This window comes from Heterodontus francisci, chromosome 9 (genome assembly GCF_036365525.1).
Source record: "Heterodontus francisci isolate sHetFra1 chromosome 9, sHetFra1.hap1, whole genome shotgun sequence".
NCBI lineage: Eukaryota > Metazoa > Chordata > Chondrichthyes > Heterodontiformes > Heterodontidae > Heterodontus > Heterodontus francisci.
Window position 1 is genome coordinate 103,335,666 of NC_090379.1, and position 15,357 is coordinate 103,351,022.

Consider the following 15,357-nt stretch of genomic DNA (forward strand, 5'->3'; position numbering starts at 1 on the left):
AAATGGCCTAGCGAGTCACTCCGTTATCAAGGGCAATTGGGGATGGGCAACATATGCTGGCCTTGCCAGGGACACTAACATCCCATGAAAGAATAAAAAATATGGTGTGTGATGGGAGGTGAGAACAGGCATTTCTGGGGAACCTACAAAGGAAAAAGAGACTTGCATTTATATGGTGTCTTTTATGACCTTAGGATGTCTCGAAGCCTATTACTGACAATGAAGTATTTTTTGAAGTGTAATCACTGTAGTGTAGGAAATGTGGCCACAAATTGCACAGAAGCAACCACAGCAACAATTGCTTACAATTGGAGTATATTCACACACAAACAGGCCATTTGGCCTGCACTCAAGCCTTCTCCCATCCTTCCTCATCTAACTCTTGTAAGTATAATCCTCTGTTTCCTTCTCCCTCATATCTAGCAGCGAATGGTTAGGACCTGGAATGCACTGCTTGAGAGTGCAGTAGAGGCAAATTCAATCATGGCTTTTAAAGAGGAATTGGATAAGCACCTGAGAAGAGAAAATTTGCAGGGCTATGAGGAAAGAGTGGGGGAGTGGGACTAGCTAAATTGGTCTTGCAGAGAACTGGCATGGACTTGATGGGCTGAATGGCCTCTTTCTGTACTGTGGCCATGCTGTGATTCTATGATTCTCGCCTCCCTTTAAATGCTTCTCTGCTATTCGCCTCAACTACTCCCTGTGGTATGTGATAATGGCTGGATAATCCATGTTTAGTGATGTTGGTTAAGGGGTAAATATTGGCCTGGCCAGCAGGGAGAACTCCCCTGCTTGTCAAACTAGTGCAGTGGGATTTTTATGTCCACCTGAGCGGGCAGACAGTTTTCATCCTAAAGATTATAGCTTTAGTGGCTCAAGTCTCTGGAGTGGGACTTGAACATTTTGACTCAAGCGAGAGTATTAATTACTTCATCCGAAAAAGAAACATTACTTTCCAAGGATTATTTTACCTACCTTATTAGTCAGATTGGAGGGTACCAGAGTTTTTATGTGGACACTTCTGTGTTCTGAAACTCACACAGAGAATTTCCTAAGATCTGCAACTGCCTAAATCATCAATATGAGTTTGTTGGCAAGCTGGGATATGAATGTCCTGCTCAATTCTTGGCTACCTCCAACTTGAAGTGAAGCTAGCAACAAATCGGATACATCATTAGAAATAGCTGTTAAGCCTCAGCTGGAGCATGGAGTTGGTTCAGAGATATTGATAAATTAAGTGAAAGGGTGAAACTGTGGAAAATGGGTTTCATTGGAGGCAAGTGTGAGGTCATCGATTTTAGACCTAAAAAATAGAATAAGGTGCTTTACAAATGAAGAACTAGAATCAGTGGGTCCAAGTACATATTATTAGAATGTCATGAACAGGTGAAGAAAATAACCAAGATGGCTCATGGATGCTGGCTTTTATATCTAGAGGACTAGAAATATAAGGGGGGGGGGGTGTGGTTAGTAGTCATGCTTTAGTTATACAAAGCCCTGGTTAGACCACCTGGATACTGTGACTAGTTCTGGGTACCACACTTAAGGAAGAGTATATCAGCCTTGGAAGGAGTGCAGTGTATATTTGCCAGAATGATACCTGGACTCCAGGGGTTAAATTACATGGTGAGATTACGCAAACTTGGGCTGTATTCCCTGAAATGTTCAGGAGTGATTTGTTTGTTTTCACGGTACTGAGGGGAACAGATAAGGTAGATAAAGAGGAACTATTTCTGCTGGGTGGGGAATCTAGGACTAGGGGGCATAGTCTAAAATTTAGAGCCAGACCCTAGAGGAGAGAAAACAGAGTGGTAGAAGTTGAAATTCTCTTCCACAAATGGCAATTGATGCTAGATCAATTAATTTTAAAACTGACATTGATAGATTTTTGTTATCTAAAGATGTTAAGGGATACGGAGCAACGGTGGGTTTATGGAGTTAAATCGCCAATCAGTCATGACCTTATGAAATGGTGGAACAGGCTCAAGCGACTGAATGGCCTACTCCTGTTCGTATGGGCATCACTTTAGGAAGGATGTCAAGGCCATAGGAGAGTGGGTGAAAAGCAGGTTTACCAAACTAATATCAGAGATGGAGGACTTTACTGTCTTCTCTGCGAAGAGACTAGAGAGCTGGGATAGTTCTAGTTAGAGCAAAGAAGGTTAAGGGATAATTTAATCCAGATTTTCAAAATCAGGGAGTGCTTTTCACAGAGTACATAGAGAAACTTTCCACTGACAGGAAGGTAAGTAGTGTTTGGGTTTTTGTGCCAATCTGATTGACATTACTTGACACCCAACCGGAGTAATGTGTCTTTTTCTGGTCATCACGCTTTAGGAAGGATGTGAGGGTCCTTGAGAGTGAGCAGAGGAGATTTACCAGAATGGTTCCAGGGATGAAGGATTTTAGTTACAAGGTTAGGTTGGAAAAGCTGGTGGTGTTCTCTTTGGCGTAAAGGAGAGGAGATTTAATAGAGGTGTACAAGATTATGACAGGCTTAGACAAGGAAAAACTGTTCCCATTAACTGATGGTACAAGGACTAGGGGTCACAGATTGACGGTTTTGGGCAAGAGATGCAGGGGAAATGTGAGGAAGAACTTTTTTTATACAGTGAGTGGTAATGACTTGGAACACTCTGTCCCCGAGGGTGGTGGAAATGGAGACAATCAATGATTTCAAAAGGAAATTAGATGGGCACTTGAGGGAAATAAACCTGCAGGGCAACAGGGTTCGAGCTGGGGAGTGGGACAGACTGGATTGCTCCGTGGAGAGCTGGCATGGGCTCGATAGGCTGAATGGCTGCCTCCAAGCCCTATATTACATCTGTACCTCCTCTTCCCCTCTTTCACCACACCTCTCCCTCCCCCCACCCCACCCTCCACAAATGAAAATATGTCAAAATATTGCATACCGCTGTAGCCACAAGAAGACCCTTAAGTGGTTGCTGGTGCACCATGCATCCATCCTGAAAGGGGCATGATTTTTGATTTTCTCCCGTTAAAAGTGAAATGTTCTACATAGGAACAGGTGCAGACCATTCAGTCCCTTGAGCCTGTTCTGCCAGTTGATCGGATCCTGGCTGAACTGTATCTTAACTCCATTTACTTGCCTTGCTTTTGTAACCTTTGATATCATTGCCCAACAAAAATCTATTGATGTTTTGAAATTTTCAATTGCCTTCCTCCAGCTTTTTGGACAGAGTATTCCTAGATTTCCATGACTTTGTGTGAAGAACTACTTCCTGATGTGAACTCCTGAACTGCCTAGATCTAATTTTAAGGTTATGACCTTTTGTTCCGCATTTTCCCCCACCAGAGGAAAGAGTTTCTTTAGGATGTTTGGAGGATTTGATAGGGTCAGTAAACACCTCAATTAGACCAGACCTCACCAAGTCCCAGGTTGCTTTACCTTGACATGTTCGGACATTGTTTTGCAAACCCCTCAGCTGGTGAATATGCCAAGAATGAAAACTGTTCCCAGCAATCAACATCAAGCCAGTTCAGGGAAATTATTACTGTCTCACAGTTCTGCTGTAGTTTGCATCCTCTCTGCAAGGAATGTCCAAAGCTTTGATGTGTTACCAGAACTTTTCAAATGTAAAATTTTTTTGTTGGTTTGTAATGACTCCAGGTGATTTGTAATGATTTCTTACCACCATGTGTCTCCTCGAGGGTTCATTTGAAGCCCCAGGCAAGGATCATCTATATTGTAGATACAAGCTATATCTGTAAGGATTGATGGTGATCACTTCATGATTTTAAATAAATCCGGAGTGTGTCTGGTTTAGCTCCATAATGACCTTTACTGAGGAGAGAAAATGTGCAGTCTCTTTGGTGCCAGTAAGTTTCAAGTTTTAGCAGGAGCTTTCCGTTCACTACTATTCTGTGTCTGTCTGTGTCTTTCCCCGCCCCCCCTCACAAACTTTCTCTTCCCCATGTTCCACACCCCTCAGAAAATGGTGTAGTTCTGTTTTCTCGCTATTATCTATATGTATTGAATCCTGAAAATTAGACTTGAGGTGTCTTTCCTTCATTACATGTCTAATTGCTTGGTAGGGCAGTGGTTATGTTAATGGATTAGTGATCCAGAGGTCTTATATCATCGATGAGGGATGCAAGTTCAAATCCCACTGTGGCAGTTGATTTTTTTTTAAAAATCTGATATCAGTAAAAGTGACCATGAAGCTAGCAGGTTGTCATTTTAAAAAAAAAACCCTGACTGATTCACAAATGCCCTTGAGGGAAGGAAACCTGCTGTCTTGCATGGTCTGGATAATGACTCCAGTCTCCCCACTCTTGTTGACTCTTAACTGCCCTCTGGCACTGATCTGAAGTGGTTGCTGGTCTCGGCACTTCACTTTCGCTGTATATATTATTTGAACATATCTTTCAAAAAACAAACTGTTTACATTGCCAATGACATCCTCAAGGGAGACATTCATATGTATGCAGGAGCTCCTCTGGATGATTCCCTCTTGAGGGAATGCCTGGCCTCATTTCAATATTCCTTCACATAAGCTTACCTGATGGTGCAAGCTCTTTGGATTGGGGGAGGGGAAGGTTAGCTGCAGGGAATGGGGGGAACTCCATAAGATTGGTGAAGGGGGAGAGCAATGACACAAACCTGTGCTCCATTTTGCCTTGATATTGTGGGAGGCAATGTTGATATTTGACAAATGTGAGTGTTGAATTTTGCTCTTGTTTTTACAGGTGCAATTATGAAATGTCCTGCCTCTTGATGTCATACGACATGAGCTGCACTGATTGTAACGTAACCAGGTTAAGCAGCACAACCATGGGGAAGATGCTGTTGGGACACAACAGGGTCAGCGGCAGCAGGGACTATGAAGAGAGGGTGGCCGATACCGAGAGCAAACAGGAGTACCTTCCCAAGCACCGTAAGACATACCCGCTACGGAAACGCATTCACATGCAACCAGGCAATTTCTCATCCCCAGGGGTTGCCAAGGAGCTGGAAGGGACATCAGTTGATGGAGTGAGCCCCACACAGGCTATTGCGGAGCAATGGGGTTATCAGAGCAACCAGGACCGTGTTCGAGAGGAGGCACCCCAGGCAGAGAGGAGTGAAGACTCTGGCAAAGAGAACGCCAAAAGGACAGCTGTGGTCCCACGTGCCGTTGAGTCACGCCCGCGAAGGCTGGCTAGCCTGAACGCAGAGGCGGTCAACAATCTGCTGCTGGAGCGTGAAGACTGCCCACCGTCCAACAGGCGGTGCCGGAGAGGTCCCAGCTGCGGTGTGGAATGTGCTGAGAACCAACCCGAGGGCAAGACCAGTCACCCAGCAAAAAGGCGGACAGGCAGCTCAGGTGGGTCATCTGATGGCGACGTTTTCACCTGCACTGAGAGTGACCCTGCACCAGCTGGGTGCGGCTGGGAGAGCGGATTGGCCGAGCTGCCGGCTAAAAAACGCATGGCCAGTCTCAACGCCGCTGCGTTCCTCAAGCTAAGTAACACCAGGGATGTTTCAGCTGGGCGGCGTAGCCGGGTGGAGGGAGAGGGAAAACCGGGCAAGGGGAGTGGTGGAATGCGGCTTTCTTGCCCACTGGCTGGCCGTCGCCCGCGAGCCAAGAGGAAGGACCCCAGGAGTGGCATCACAGTCAAACTCTGCCCTGCCAGCGGCTCAGGGGATGGTAAAGGGCAGAGAAAAGAAGAGTCTGCCAGCGCAGGGCAGCACTCCAGCACATTGACCATGAACCCGGACCCTCCCTGCCCATATGCGGACAAGACCAATGGATATCGCCATCAGCTATCGATGCTCGTGGGAAGCCAAGCCATGATTCAGCCCAAGTACCAAGCTGTGAAGGAGAGCACTGCTTCGGGTGCTGAGTTTACACAACCAGTGGCTCCATTTCAATCGCACTCAACATTGACTTTGCTGGACAACTTTGTGTCGGATCCGGACCACTACGGGTTTCTGCCTCCTGAAGTCTGCCTTGCTTCCCCAATGGATGATCTCTACCTACACTACGATCGAAGTGGCTTGTTGCCCATTGGCTGCAATTCTTTACATGGCTGTCCCATGTGCTCAGCTGCTTTCCCCTGCTGTACCCCGCCTGATGATGAAGGGAGCCTTCTCATTTCGCAGAGCGCCATGCCCACGGGTATCCCCTTCTCACATGCTCCATGTGGGGGCAGCCTTTGCTACGTGGGAGATGCAACAACCTTGCAGTGCATGGGCATGACTGGCTATGACTTTTGCAGAATGATCCATCCGTCACTCAACAGGGATGTAGTCCAAAGGACTTTAACATCAGACAGGACAAACTGTCTCCACAAGCTGGGAGTAAAAACTGGTAAGTGGGTGACCACCTGGGTAAGAGGAGCATTAGTAGACAAAGGTGTTTAAACATCACTGTACACCAAACTTATGGGCCATAAATGTAAGTTGCACAAATAAATCCAGCAGGGAATTGAGAAACTTAATTACCCAGAAAGTGGTGAAAATGTGGAACTTGCTAGTAAGTAATTGAGGCAAATAGTATAGATGTATTTAAGGGGAAGCTGGATAAGGATATGGAATCATAGAATGTTTGCAGCACAAAAGGAAGCCATTCAGCCCTTCATGTCCATGCAAGCTTTCTGCAAGAGTAACTCGCTCGTCTCACTTTTCCTTGTAGTCCTACAAATTTTTCTATTCAGATAATTATCCAATTCCCTTTTAAAAGTCATGATTGAATTTGCCTCAAGCAGTGCATTCCAGATCCTAACCACTTGCTAGGTAAAAAAAAAATTTCCTCGTGTCGCCTGTGTTCTTGAAGGAGAAAGGAATGGAGAGTTCTGCTGATAGGCAGATGAGGAATGATAGGATGAGGCTTGAGTGAAGCATAAATGCTGGTATGGACTGGTTGGGCCAAATGGCCTGTTTCTGTGCTGTATATCCTATGCAATTACGGAGAAACATCTTGTGTAATGCTCTCCTGTGTGTCCAGTGGTGGAAGGACTCCCCTGAAGGGAGTCTAGGGGTTGAGCGTCACATCTGTGTGCAGTCCCCTGGGTCATTGCAACAGACAAGCTGTTTTGGGGAGAACAGGGTAACTTGATGATACGTACAAAAGAAAATCTCTGACTTGACTGCATTTGTAGTTCATTGCGTTCCCAGGGTGAAGAGAATTATTGGGGCTGTTACTTGCTGTTAAAGAAAAGACTTCCATTTATATAGGGCCTTTCACAACCTCTGGTCATCCCAAAGTGCTGATCACCAATGAAATAATTCTAAAGTGTAGTTACTGTTGATCATGTAGGAAATGCATCTCTGCTGCCGTGATTCATCATTTTGACCATTGTAAATTGACCTTATCTTTTCTGAAGGTGTGAATTCTTCCTGGATTGAGAGGGTGATAATCTTTCCCAAGTAACCATACTCAATGTGAGAGTCTAGACAGCAAGGTAGATGGGCTTTCCAATCATGGAAGAAATCGCAGTGGAACTCTTAACTCTGTCCTCAATTGGCACACGTAATTTGCACACAGAGAGGTTCCACAAACAATGTTATAAATGACATCTGTTTTAATTGTTTGACCAGGGCACTGGGGCGAACTCACCAGCTGTTCGTTGAATAATGCCATGGGATCTTGAGCAGATGGGGTCTCTGTTTAACATCTCATCTGAAAGACAGTACCTCCTATAGTGCAGGACTCCCTCAGTATTGCAACAAAATGTCAGCCTAGATTTTGTGCTCAAGTTCCTCGAGTCGGACTCTAACTTACAACGTTCAGACATGAGGCAAGAATGCTACCCATTGAGTCATGACTGACAGCGACCATCAGTATTCCGTTGTGTTTTGGATCTTCTGTAAAGCTATAACAATACCTAATCTTGAATGTAACCAGTGTACTGTTCTGCATCTCTGTGGCCGCGATTCATCTATTTCGACCATTGTAAATTGTCCTCTTTTCTTAAGGTGTGAACTCTTGCTGGATTGAGAGGGTGGTTGTGGGCAATCTTTCTCAAGTAACCATACTCAATGTCTGGACAGGAAGGTAGACAGGCTGTTTAATCATGGAAGGAATCGCAGTGTAACCCTTACTCTGTCCTCGCTTGGCACACATACTCACCCCAACAGGACCGCAACCAGGAGTAATTTTGCAGCTGACATCAAAATAGGCTATAAATGGAGCTTGAGATTTGGCTGGTCTGTACACCATATGATGCATTTACTGCCAAGCCATGGAGGAGGTGTGATGGTTTTAAAGTTCATCTTGTAGAATATGGAGGATTGTGGGATTGGATCCCTGTACATGATTAGCACTTCATAGTTTTCTTTTCCTAATCATGTCTTTGGATGATGTTGACATTAGGTTTCACATGTATTCCAACAGTACCCTTCTCTACCTCTCTACCATCTGTTATGAACCCTCCACTCCCTCTGCCTTGTTGGGCTGATTGTCTGACATCCAGTTTTAGTTGAGCCTCCAGTTAATCATTTGGGAAGACCAAAGCCATTGTCTTTGTGTCCCCATCATATGCCTACCCACTGATTCTTCCCCCTCATAGCCACTGACTCAGGCTGTGCATGAGAGTTAGCAACCTTGCACCAAGTCCCATTCATCCATCACTCCATACCCACTGGCTTACATTGCTGCTGGTCCAGTAATGCCTTTAATTTAAAATTGTCATGCTTGTGCTCAAATCCCTTCATGACATTGCTGCCTCCTCTTGTAGCCTCGTCGAGCTCTGCAACCCTCAATGAAATCTGCATTAGCTGACTAGCTCCTATGCTCTGGAATTCCCTCCCTAAACGTCCCTGTTTCTCCATCTCTCCTTTTAAGGTCTTCCTTAAAACCCCTTTGAAGCTTTTAGGCACCTGTTCCAATACCTCCTTTAGCTCGGTGTCCATTTTTCTGTGACCACCCATTTATGAAGTGCCTTGAGTAAATTCTGTTAAAAGTACTATATAAATGCTAGTTGTTGAGTTGGCAGCCTCCGTTTGAGAATTGCTGAGAAGAATCATTTTGAATCCCTCAGAGATTCTACCCTGTGATGTTTGGTTCGATGCCAGAGGACTACATACAATGTGGTAGTAACTAGACTTATTGGACAAAAGAGCCACAGGAGCTCTTGCGTGGGCTATGTCCATGTGTGTTGTATGCATCTGCACTCATTACTGTTGCCAGCTCAATCTAATTTGGGTGTTGCTGAAGCATTATCGGTGTGTTTATGGGCAGTAAAGGATGAGGTCATCTTTGTAGCAGTATCTGGTTTTAACCACATTGCTGAAGAATGAGAAGCGAGCACTGCAACTTGCAGTTGTGATTCCAGGGCACTCCTGAATACAAAGCTACCCCAGTACAGATAATTGGAAAAACTGTTATGAACCAATAGTGCAAGGACTAGGGGACACGAATTGAAAGTTTTGGGCAAATGATGCAGGGGGAATATGAGGAAAAATCTTTTGTTTACACGATGGTGGTGACCTGGAACTCGCCCACAAGGGTGGTGGAAGTGGAGACAATCAGTGACTCCGAGAAAGTTGGTTGGCCACCTAAAGAAATAGACTTGCAGGGCTATGGGGATCGAGTCGGGTGGGATTGATTCCATAGTTGTGTAAAGACCTGGCATGGACTTGATGGGCTGAATGGTCGCTTTCTGTGCTGTAAATGACTCTAGGGGTTCTCCATTGGTCAGGCCTTCAAAGTGAGATGAACCATTGTGGGAGGTGGTGGGGTGTTACTGTTTGGTCAGTCTCAAAGAACAAAGAACAGTACAGCACAGGAACAGGCCATTCGGCCCTCCAAGTCTGTGCCGATCTTGATGCCTGCCGAAACTAACACCTTCTGCACTTCCGGGGCCCATATCCCTCTATTCCCTTCCGATTCATATTTAAGAGACATCTTGACAAATATGTCGCTATGGTATCTGCTTTCACCACCTCCCCTGGCAGCAAGTTCCAGGCACTCACCACCCTCTGTGTAAAAAAAAAAAAAAAAAAAATTTGCCTCGCACATCCCCTCTAAACTTTGCCCCTCGCACCTTAAACCTATGTCCCCTAGTAACTGACTCTTCCACCCTGGGGAAAAAGCTTCTGACTATCCACTCTGTCCATGCCGCTCATAACTTTGTAAACCTCTATCATGTCGCCCCTCCACCTCCGTCGTTCCAGTGAAAACAATCTGAGTTTATCCAACCTCTCCTCATAGCTAATGCCCTCCAGACCAGGCTACATCCTGGTAAACCTCCTCTGTACCCTTTTCCAAAGCCTCCACGTCCTTCTGGTAGTGTGGCGACCAGAATTGCACGCAATATTCTAAGTGTGGCCTAACTTAAGTTCTGTACAGCTGCAACATGACTTGCCAATTTTTATACTCTATGCCCCGACCGATGAAGGCAAGCATGCCGAATGCCTTCTTGACTACCTTATCCACCTGCGTTGCCACTTTCAGTGACCTGTGGACCTGTACGCCCAGATCTCTCTGAACTCCTAAGGGTTCTGCCATTTACTGTATACCTCCCACCTGCATTAGACCTTCCAAAATGCATTACCTGACATTTGTCCGGATTAAACTCCATCTGCCATTTCTCCGCCCAAGTCTCCAACTGATCTGTATCCTCTGACAATCCTCATCATTATCCACAACTCCACCAACCTTTGTGTCGTCCTCAAACTTACTAATCAGATCAGCTACATTTTCCTCCAAATCATTTATATATACTACAAACAGCAAAGGTCCCAGCACTGATCCCTGCGGAACACCACTAGTCACATCCCTCCATTCGGAAAAACACCCATCTGCTGTTACCCTCTGTCTTCTGTGACCGAGCCAGTTCTGTATCCATCTTGCCAGCTCACCTCTGATCCCGTGTGACTTCAACTTTTGTACCAGTTTGCCATGTGGGACTTTGTCAAAGGCTTTGCTGAAGTCCATATAGACAACATCCACCGCCCTTCCCTCATCAATCATCTTCGTCACTTCCTCAAAAAAACTCAATCAAATTAGTAAGACACGACCTCCCCTTCACAAAACCATGCTGTCTCTCGCTAATAAGTTCGTTTGTTTCCAAATGGGAGTAAATCCTGTCCCGAAGAATCCTCTCTAATAGTTTCCCTACCACTGACGTAAGGCTCACTGGCCTATAATTTCCTGGATTATCCTTGCCACCCTTCTTAAGCAAAGGAACAACATTGGCTATTCTCCAGTCCTCTGGGACCTCACCTGTAACCAATGAGGATGCAAAGATTTCTGTCAAGGCCCCAGCAATTTCTTCCCTTGCCTCCCTCCGTATTCTGGGGTAGATCCCATCAGGCCCTGGGGACTTATCTACCTTAATGCTTTGCAAGACACCCAACACCACCTCCTTTTTGACAATGAGATGACTGAGACTATCTGCACTCCCTTCCCTAGGCTCATCATCCACCAAGTCCTTCTCTTTGGTGAATACTGATGCAAAGTACTCATTTAGCACCTCGCCCATTTCCTCTGGCTCCACACATCGATTCCCATCTCTGTCCTTGAGTGGGCCAACCCTTTCCCTGGTTACCCTCTTGCTCTTTATATATGTATAAAAAGCCTTGGGATTTTCCTTACTCCTGTTTGCCAATGACTTTTCATGACCCCTTTTAGCCCTCCTAACTCCTTGCTTAAGTTCCTTCCTTACTGTCTTTATATTCCTAGATTGATTAGATTAGAGATACAGCACTGAAACAGGCCCTTCGGCCCACCGAGTCTGTGCCGAACATCAACCACCCATTTAGACTAATCCTACACTCATCCCATATTCCCACCAAACATCCCCACCTGTCCCTATATTTCTCTACCACCTACCTATACTAGTGACAATTTATAATGGCCAATTTACCTATCAACCTGCAAGTCTTTTGGCTTGTGGGAGGAAACCGGAGCACCCGGAGAAAACCCACGCAGACACAGGGAGAACTTGCAAACTCCACACAGGCAGTACCCGGAATCGAACCCGGGTCCCTGGAGCTGTGAGGCTGCGGTGCTAACCGCTGCGCCACTGCGCCGCCACTCCTCAAGTGCTTCATCTGTTCCTAGCCTTCCAGCCCTTACAAATGCTTCCTTTTTCTTTTTGACTAGGCTGACAATATCCCGTGTTATCCATGCTTGTTGCCCTACCTTTGCCTGATTTTGTTGAGGTGATTGAACAAAACATGTTAACTGTTGGCAAAAAGTTTTATTTTAGTCATAAATGCTGGATAGAGGAAACAAGATATGGGGAGAGTTGAGACGAGAGCCTTCGGGTTGAGCAGTCAGTCGTGGTGCATGTAGTGAACTTGGGAGGGGTTTTAAATTGGACTACAGAAGATGGTGGGCTGGAAGTTATGGGGGCCATTGTCTGGCTTTGCTATCCCCCCTGACCCAACATCGTACGTACTCTGCCTGCCAGGAATCAGGACCAGGAATCCTTTTTGTCCTTTATCCTGAGCGAGAAAGTGTATTCTCCAACTGTGTTACGAACAGGCACTGCAGCAAACCTGTGAGACACTAATCAATCTGAGCAAGTTTTTTAAAAAAGGAAAGTATTTCTAGAACACTTTTCATGACCTCAGGACATTCCAAAGTGCTTTGCAGCCAATAAAGTACCATTTTTTTGAAGTGTAGTCACTGTTGTAATGCAGGAAATGCAGCAGCCAATTTGCGCACAGCGAAGTCCCATAAACAGCAGTGTGATGATGACTACATAATCTGTTTTGGCAATGTTGGTTGAGGGATAAATAATGGCCAGGACACTGGGGAGAACTACTCTGCTCTTTCAAAATAGTGTCGTGGAATCTTTTAAGTCCGCCTGAGAGAGCAGGCGGGGTCTCTGGTTTAATGTCTCAGTGTACCTGAGAGAGTGCAGCATTGTCTCTGTACTGGGGTTCTGCCATTGAGGGAGCTCTAAATGTAGTATCCACCTCTGACCTGGCTGAGATCAGCTGACTGTTCTGTCCTGGCTGTGTCTGTCACGAAGTGTGACCGGGAACAAAGAACAAACTTGTCCTGCGCGAGGAAACTGGCCATCTGTGTTATGAATATGCAATAACGGGGCTAGGAAATTATTTGGAGCTGTTCTAGATTTGATTATTCCAATATCCAAGTCTTTTGGATGAGAGTTACAGATTTTTACTACCCTTTGTGTGGATAAAGTGTTCCCTGATATCCCTCTTAAATTGCCTGGCTCTAATTTTAATATTTCACCCAATAGATGAAATAGTTTCATAGTAACTATTCTATAGAATAATAGAATCGTACAGCACAGAAGGAGGCCTTTCAACCCATCATGCCTGTGCCTGCTGTTTGAAAGAGCTATCCAATTATTCCCACTCCCTGTTCATTCTCCATAGCCCTGCAGATTTTTCCTTTTCCAGCTTATCCAAATACTTTTTGAAGGTTACAATTGAATCTGCTTCCATCATCCTTTCAGGCAGGGCATTCAGAACATCATAACTTCATGGAATCATAGAAAGTTTAAGGCACAGAAAGAGGCCACTTGGCCCATCGTGTCTGTGCTGGCTGAAAAATGATTCACCTATTCTAATCCCACCTTTCGTCATTTGGTCTGTAGCCCTGCAGATTATGGCACTTGAGGTGCATATCCAGACTCCTTTTGAATGAGTTGAGGGTCTCTGCCTCCACTACACTTTCAGGCAGTGAGTTCCAGACCCTCCCCCACCCTCTGGGTGAAAAAGCTTTTCCTCATCTCCCCTCTAATCTTTCTACCAATCACTTTAAATCTATGCTGCCTAGTCACTGATCTCTTTGCTAAGGTGAATAGGCCCTTCACCTCCACTCTATCCAGGCCCCTCAAAATTTTGTAGCTTTCAATCAGATTCTCCCCCCAGCCTTCTCTGTTCCAAGGAGAACAACCCCAGCCTATCCAGTCTTTTCTCATAGCTCCATTTTTCCAGTCCTGGCAACATCCTCATAAATCTCCTCTGTACCCCCTCTAGTGCAATTACATCCTTTCTGTAATGAGGTGACCAGAACTGCACACCGTACTCAAGTTGTGGCCTAACCAATGAGTTATACAGTTCCAGCATAACCTCCCTGCTCTTGTATTCTGTACCTCGGCTAATAAAGGAAAGGATTCTATATGCCTTTTTAACCACCTTATTGACCTGTCCTCCTACCTTCAGGAATCTGTGGACATTCTCTCCAAGGTCCCTCGCTTCCTCTACACTTGGAATACACAATAAATGTGAAAATACTTTTGCCTTGTTTGACCTCCCCAAATGCATCACCTCACGCTTCTCCAGGTTGAATTCCATTTGCCACTTTTCTGGCCATCTGACCAGACCATCAATATCTTCCGACAGCTTACAGCTATCCTCACTATTTACCACATGGCCGATCTTTGTGTCGTCTGCAAACATGATCATGCCCCCTACATTTACGTCCAATTCGTTAATATATAGCAGGGGCCCTGTGGAATGCCATTGAAAACAGCCCTCCAGTTGCTAAAACAGTCGTCAACAATTGCCCTTTGTTTCCTGCCACTGAGCCAATTTTGTATCCACCTTGTTGCATTTCCCTGGATCCCATGGGATTTTATTTTTTAACCAGTCTACCATGTGGGACCTTGTCAAAAGCTTTGCTAAAATCCAGGTAGACCACATCAATTGCACTGCCCTCATCTATCTTCCTTGTTACTTCAAAAAATTTGATCACGTTAGTCAAACAAGATCTTCCCTTAACAAATCCATGCTGACTATCATTGATTAACGTGTGCCTTTCTAAATGACAGTTTATCCTGTCTCTCCAAATAAATTCCAATAATTTGCCCACTACTGAGGTTAGACTGACTGGTCTGTAATTATTTGGTCTATTCCTCGCTCTCTTTTTAAACAGAGGTACAATGTTAGCAATTCTCCAGCCCTCTGGCACCACGCCTGTATCCAGTGAGGACTGGAAAATGATGGTCAGACCTTCTGCTAGTTCCTCTCTTGCTTTTAACAGCCTAGGGTGCATTTCATCTGGCCCTGGTGATCTATCAACTTTCACGGATACTTCCTCTCTCCCTATGTTAATCATATCCAATACGTCTCACTCCTGCTTAACTACAATATCTACATCGTCCCTCTCTTTTGTGAAGACAGACGCAAAGTATTCATTAAGAACCCATATCAACATCTTTTGCCCCTACACCTTTTTGGTCTTTTATGGGCCCTACTCTCTCCTTAGTTATACTTGTTTTGTAAAAAAAAACTAATCTCTTTTGCCGATTACCTTAAATCTGGTTACTGAACCTCTTACCAGTAGAAAGTTTCTCCCCATTTTCTCTATCCTTTTTTAACATTTTTAAATACCTTGCCTCGATCACCCTGCAATCCCCTGTACTCAAGGGAATACAAGCCAAATTTAAGCAACAGGTCTCTATAATTTAACCATTTAACTTCCA

General features: G+C 45.1%; 1 protein-coding gene across 1 annotated transcript in view; it reads left to right on the top strand.

The window, feature by feature from the left end:
* The window catches only part of bahd1 (bromo adjacent homology domain containing 1), a 127,180-nt gene that overhangs the window by 29,685 nt on the left and 82,138 nt on the right, over positions 1-15,357 (top strand). Inside the window, exon 3 of the mRNA XM_068038182.1 lies at positions 4,711-6,314. Within this exon, the coding sequence (XP_067894283.1) occupies positions 4,711-6,314 (1,604 nt within the window). The remainder of the gene's footprint in view (positions 1-4,710; positions 6,315-15,357) is intronic.